The sequence below is a fragment of the Gadus chalcogrammus genome, chromosome 9, assembly GCF_026213295.1.
Source record: "Gadus chalcogrammus isolate NIFS_2021 chromosome 9, NIFS_Gcha_1.0, whole genome shotgun sequence".
Lineage (NCBI taxonomy): Eukaryota > Metazoa > Chordata > Actinopteri > Gadiformes > Gadidae > Gadus > Gadus chalcogrammus.
In genome coordinates, this window is record NC_079420.1 from 23288411 (window position 1) to 23295910 (window position 7500).

Consider the following 7500-nt stretch of genomic DNA (forward strand, 5'->3'; position numbering starts at 1 on the left):
CTCTCTTCTCTCTCTCTCTCTCTCTCCTCTCTCTCTCTCTCTCTCTCTCTCTCTCTCTCTCTCTCTCTCTCGCTCTCTCTCTCCTCCCTCCTCTCTCTCTCTCTCTCCTCTCTCTCTCTCTCTCTCTCTCTCTCTCTCTCTCTCTCCCTCTCTCTCTCTCTCTCTCTCTCTCTCTCTCTCTCTCTCTCTCTCTCCCCCTCTCTCTCTCTCTCTCTCTCTCTCTCTCTCTCTCTCTCTCTCTCTCTCTCTCTCTCTCTCTCTCTCTCTCTCTCTCTCTCTCTCTCTCTCTCTCTCTCTGCATTAATTTAAAGCTTCCAATGACTAATCTGTGATTCATCCATAATTAAAGGTAGACATAATGCAAACTAAGCACAGCCAATACTAAATGAGACAGGTTTTTTCTCGTAAACAAAAGAGCGGGCCGGACAATGAGAACATCTGTCTGATAGTGTGTCACCAGCTCCATGCAGTCCTACTCCGGCAGAGATTCAAACCCTCCATGTGCGTCCCATGTGGATCCCAGCCAAACCGCTCAGGCCTCAGAGCAGATCAGATCCCATTTAACGGTTCACGCTGAACTCCCACACTGACATTCAATCACCTCGTGAGGTTGATGCTGCCGATTCTTTTTATGAATTGGTTTCTGTGAATTATAACACAGTTTTCTAACATTTCCCTCGCTTTGAGTTTAGAGCCGTGGCTTCAGGTGTCCTCCAAAGACTTCTGGCCTTTAAATCTATCTTGATGTACAGCCCTGCAAGGAGAACAGCTCAACTTACTCAAAGTGAAAGCGTCATTGGCCTCTATACATTTGACGTATCCACTCCCTTGGCAACAGTCATTTATTTAATGAGCCGCACATAAAGCCAAGGACAAACTACTCCATGCAAGCAGATCTCTACCCTGACCCAAAGCTACCTAGTGTTGAGGTGGTTAAAACCATGAAGGAGGTGGCTGGTTTTATTTGTATCTGTACTGATAACAGGCAGTAGTCTGTCTGTATTAATGAGAGCTGAAGGGATATTAAGGATGTTAACCACCTCTACTAATGCCTTGCATTGATTCTTAACACACCTAAGTCACCATGATTAGCATTAGCCTAAACAGGAGACCAAAAGTCAGGTGAACGTTTGGAAACACGCAGGAAAATGGTCGGTAATTATTTGAAGGGTGTTTTTTTCCCGAACGCTCGAATGCCCACTGCTTTGGGTTTACTGATAAGGTCGAGAATAATCTCCACTTATAACGTGCCCTTGATGAATCGATCGCATCGGTAACTTTAACCATCTGTAGTCCCGGTGAATATAGGGGAGTCCGTCTGAAGTGGGGGTGCGCAGGACTCAGAGCCAAGAGCACTGCTGTTGCCCACCAGTAAAGGGCTTCATAATGTAGTTCAGAGGAAAGGTCGGGCAGCTGCCTACTGCTATTATAGAGAAGAGAGGCTTGCATTAATCAATTGCTGCACTTGATGCGGTTCCCCCTCCGTTCAGAACGCCCCTGTGGGGACCTTCGGCTGAGATTTGCCGGAGCCATAATGGCCGATGCTTAATCAGCAGGTCAATATGCAATGTTACGCTCCATCCCTCCCATCCCTGCCAGGGCACCGCACCAAGCTTTAGGGTCCGAGGAGCCTGCATCCCTGACCATAATGAAGCACAGGACGACCGACAAACACACACACACACACACACACACACACACACACACACACACACACACACACACACACACACACACACACACACACACACACACACACACACACACACACACACACGCACACACACACGCACAAATACACACATACCATACACATTCAGATATCCACATAAAGCCACTAAGTGTTAAGTTTATGTTGACACTTTGCACAGAGAATGGCACACACACACACACACACACACACACACACACACACACACACACACACACACACACACACACACACACACACACACACACACACACACACACACACACACACACAAACACACACACAGACTCCATTTATACGGTGTTATCCACACAGAGTGCTCTACAACTGTAAATTCTGTTTTATTGCCATACTTGCAGCGCTGCAGCTCTCATAGCTTGAACAAATTGCAGTGCTGCTTCTGCTACGGGGCCTGGCGTGCAGCGAGGCAGAGCATAACTATGCCACAGCTTTTAGTCCGAAACCCTCTGCGATGCTACAGTCATTGCCCCCAAATACCTCAGGGCAGAATCCTACACAGAACCTGTTAGGTCCCATGGCCTTCATGGGATGAAACGGTTGAGGAAACATTGGGGAAACACAAAACACCTATTTTGTATTACCCTGTGGGTCTCGCAACAGAGTTTAGAGTTCATTAGGCCAGGTAAATGCTAATGCTAATGCTTGGCTGAGTGTGCAAGCGAGAATGTGTTCTTAAGACTGCAGGCGACGGGAACATCTGTTATGTAGCTGCTCATCTCTTTATGCTCAGAAGGAAACTAGTGAGGATTTCTTAATCATTTTGAGAGTGTGTTATTAACAGAGGGCCTACTACTGGAGAGAAGGCCTCGTACTGCAGTTTATCGTTTCATATGAAGTGTTTCAATGACCTTCCTCAAAGGCAGCACAACAGGACCTCAGTCCATTCTCTATTCTATTGTACTCTAATGTACTTCAATCCCTTGGTGACATTCACGCCTCTAGTTTAAGCTTAAGAATCCAATCGATCACGACTTAAGCATAGCGCACTGCATTAGGACATTTAAAACACTTGCTATGGTAGAGTGTGTGAGCCAAAGATATTTGGTTGGTTATACTTGCTTATAATTATAAAGACTCATCACACCAACCCTTAGAGATTGAAACCTTCAACTCAGACACCACCATCATAAAAATCAAAGATGCAAGAAGGGTGAATAATCCATTTATCGTAATGCCAAAGGGGGAAGTAATGAACGAGATCTCCGCGCATGCACCTAGCCCTTTTGGCGTGTACATATTGTACTTAATAAGGGAATAGGCTGCAAGGTTATGAAAAACATGATACACAGACAAAGGTTCATGCTTTGGAGAGCAATGAGAATTATAAAATGCTTTTACACTGTGTACACTGGGTACATGGTGAGGGGCTTGCCGCGTGCTGCAATGATGCAATGATGCAGGCTTTTTAAGTATTTCAGGACATGCTTTTCTTGACCTCCAACTAAACTATATATTCTTTATTTAGAGAGTTGGGCTATGGTGCCTTCTATTCAAACGCAAGCCTAGAGGCTATTCTGCTTCTGAGTAACAGCAGTGTGATCGCACATATTCCAGGATATTTACACTAGAAAGTATTTCAAAGAGATAATTGTGAAACCAATGCATGGTACGCTACATGACAAACCATCACAGTGTGGTCATGCTATTGACAAACTTTGACAAACGGTGAAACAAATGAATACATGAATGTTTTGCCATGATGTCATGAACATGAAGGTTTGTAGGGTTTCTATGCAGTGCTGGATATTCTTCATATTAATAATAATAATAATAATATTAATATTATAATAATAATAATAATAATAACTCATTCTCCTTTGCATATTCTCCTTGTCTGGGGCGCATTTTTGAAGCCGAAATATTGAAACATTATACAACCGTAAAATCCTATTTTAAATATCTAGATACCATAACATAAAAGCTGATTATGATCGGTTAATTGAAGATGAAACTGAAATGGAATCAGTAATTATTCTAATTAGAATAAATCCCCACATTGACACCGCTGATCTACAGAGGAACATTTGGGCTAAGAAGATGACTCAGGGCCAAGGGGTCCGAGGTCGCAGAGATCAAGCACTACACTTTGACCCCTGCTGAGGTCAAAGTGTTATCAGGTAATGACATCATCAGTGACATCATGGCTCTGTGTGGTCGACGGCGAGTGATTCTCCAAAAATTAAGCTACTCATTAGCGTGCGTGGATGTGAACAAGAGAAAGGTCAGGTGAAAGGGAATTATTCTGTTGTGTGTTGACTGACTGACTGCATACATAAGACCACAGCATCACTCGGTCCTTTGGAATAAATCCACCTTTTGAGTGACATGTAAAGTGTCATCTCAAGGAAACCCTAAGACGGCACATGTTCAGAATGCTTTTGGTCGTCCTTCACAGTATTTCCTGGAGGATGATGTTGAGGGGTGGGTGAGGATGACCATGTGACAGTTGGACAATACATCAGAAGGACAACGATCCCGGCTGATGTTGGGAGTGCTGTGGGAGCACTCCGAGAGGAAGAGTGACCAGGCCGCTCTGCGTTAATGAACTGTCTCTCCTATCAAACGCGATGCTTATCCAGTGGTAATGAAGCGGACATTGTCACACAGATTGCAGCTCTGGACGTAATCTGCTTACAGCAGGGAAAGAGGGAGGGAAAAACAGATCCTTGGGAGGTGAATAGATATATACGGCCACAGGAGAGACAGAAAAGGATGGAGTGGGCACCACATGCACACACACACACACACACACACACACACACACACACACACACACACACACACACACACACACACACACACACACACACACACAATGGGAAGTAATGACGACATCCATGACAGACACAAACACACACGAACACACACATGACACATGACACATGATGACAGGAAGCCATGAGAAAATGTTTAATGAAAATGCATGTAGAGATTCACAAAGCGAAAGAGCAGAATCTGGGTTCTGGTGGTAAATAAGAACAGGAGAGGACCATAGTTCATGCGCTCAGTTTTATTAATTTGTGACATTACATATTAGCATGGTGTAACATGGTTTATGCAATTAGTTTTTAGCATGAAATCTCCAATGGAATTAGCAGTGAACGGAAATTAGCATATGTATAACGCAGGCCTGACATCAAAGCATATGAAGTTGGAAGCCAGGAAACAATGATAATGCAATGACATCATTCTTCTACGCATTCATCTGATACAACCTGATAAAAAAAATAACACAGAAAAAGGAAAAGGGAAGGAGATATCGCACTGGAGCGGGAGGCGCGTTGCACATGACATTTACGCGCATGCAAATAGAGATAAACACACACACACAAACGCAAACACACGCACGCACACACACGCACAAATAGGTGGACACGTCGCCCCCTCTGAACCGAGCTCCCAGCATGCGGAGTCGCCTTACCGACCGTGTCAGTGGCTCTAATGGTTTCAACACGGTGCTGCAGACTGGCTGCAGTGGGAACAGCATTATGTCACACGGTGGGGAACGCTCGTTTTGTCGTGCTGTGGTTCCGTGAGGCTTCCTGCATATGAAGCTGTGGTGGGAGGCGACGGCCCGTTGCCCCCCGCTCCACCTGCACCACACAACAATCCGCACTGAGAGGCATACTCACCACATACGTTTCCTGGGAGGAAGACAGTGTTCTTTGTTGGAGGCGGTCACCCCCAAAGCCAGCTGCATAACAGTAATATATTTCTGGTAATTCACCATGGTATTGTCCACCGCTACTAAAAATCCAACCCAAAGAAAAGCATAGGTGATCATATATTTCTTTATTCCGCCTTGGCTTCTTCCGTCTCCACTGCGTCTTCCTCGTGCAGCATCACAGCGCCATTTCCAGCGCTGAAGGACTGACAGGGAAAACACTCCCCGCGGAGCACAGCACAGAAAGGTGTCTCACCGCCACGACCCATGTCTGCAATGACACTCGAACCGTCTCAGCGCTCACAGCACAGCACCCAATCCATTCGAGTGTAGTCAGGATTGAAACATTGTCGTCCTCCTCCTCCTCTTTACAGGACCTGAGTGGAGACACTGGAGAGAAGCGCTGCAGCGTCCGAGCGTCCGTGCGTGAGGCAGGGGGGAGTGTGTGGAGGACGGGGAGTCAGAGGGGAGCGAGAGAAGAGGGAGGGGATACCAGAAGGTGGGGACTACTGAGGATGGGAGATGTTCTCTTGTCGCATCTATTCGGGAAGTCCAGCAGCTGAGCCACTCTGAATGCAAAGGCTTTAAAAAAAATAAGTCAATCTGATTTGGTTGTCAGAGCGGTGTTTAAAATAGAGAGAGTGATGGAGCTACTGGGAATTCATCGTGACCACTTCTCCACTCGTGAAATAGGCTCGGCGAAACGTTTTTAACCCGATAGTACCCTGATTTAAAAAAAGATTTTGCATTAGGCGAAATACCTAGGCTACTTAACTGACTCAATTGACATACCTACTGATTGAAAAATCTAAAGCAATTGTTTGTGCTTGTTGGTGGTGAAGAGAGATGGATCACAAGTCATCTTGAGACACCAAAGAATCAGAAGTTAAACCACTTTTGGCTTGATGCAGAAAGGTTTGCTATTTTCTTATTAGAAAATCAATATATATGTAGCGAATTAATACTATAAAGAAGACAAAAAAACGGTGTATATATATATTGTTTTCTTTAAACAATCTTACTTACTATACATTACTTCTATAGCAGCAAAGCAAGGTGACTTTGTTTTTCAGTCAATACCGGCTGACAAACTGGTGCGCTACTAAGCTTTAGAGTAAGTCGATTAATCTGGATTCTTAGAGGAGAATGTATGGGAAATAAAAAACTCAGTTCACTAGTAGAGAGGCAAGGACTCACCTCCCCTCACTAGACCTGCAGACTGAGCCGCCACCTCCCCTCACTAGACCACTGAGCCACCACCTCCCCTCACTAGACCACTGAGCCACCACCTCCCCTCACTAGACCACTGAGCCACCACCTCCCCTCACTAGACCTGCAGACTGAGCCGCCACCTCCCCTCACTAGACCTGCAGACTGAGCCGCCACCTCCCCTCACTAGACCACTGAGCCACCACCTCCCCTCACTAGACCACTGAGCCATCACCTCCCCTCACTAGACCACTGAGCCACCACCTCCCCTCACTAGACCACTGAGCCATCACCTCCCCTCACTAGACCACTGAGCCACCACCTCCCCTCACTAGACCACTGAGCCACCACCTCCCCTCACTAGACCACTGAGCCATCACCTCCCCTCACTAGACCACACAGCCATCACCTCCCCTCACTAGACCACTGAGCCATCACCTCCCCTCACTAGACCACTGAGCCACCACCTCCCCTCACTAGACCACACAGCCATCACCTCCCCTCACTAGACCACTGAGCCACCACCTCCCCTCACTAGACCACTGAGCCATCACCTCCCCTCACTAGACCACTGAGCCATCACCTCCCCTCACTAGACCACTGAGCCATCACCTCCCCTCACTAGACCACTGAGCCACCACCTCCCCTCACTAGACCACACAGCCATCACCTCCCCTCACTAGACCACACAGCCATCACCTCCCCTCACTAGACCACTGAGCCACCACCTCCCCTCACTAGACCACTGAGCCACCACCTCCCCTCACTAGACCACACAGCCATCACCTCCCCTCACTAGACCACACAGCCATCACCTCCCCTCACTAGACCACTGAGCCATCACCTCCCCTCACTAGACCAGCACCCTGAGCCATCAGCCCAAGCCAAAGGTATT

General features: G+C 46.8%; 1 protein-coding gene across 1 annotated transcript in view; it reads right to left on the reverse strand.

Moving 5' to 3' along the window:
- The window catches only part of tjp1b (tight junction protein 1b), a 50008-nt gene extending 44217 nt beyond the window's left edge, over positions 1-5791 (reverse strand). The window contains exon 1 of the mRNA XM_056598525.1: positions 5365-5791. Coding sequence (XP_056454500.1) covers positions 5365-5516 — 152 coding nt within the window. The 5' untranslated portion in view covers positions 5517-5791. The remainder of the gene's footprint in view (positions 1-5364) is intronic.
- Positions 5792-7500: the final 1709 nt, after the last annotated feature.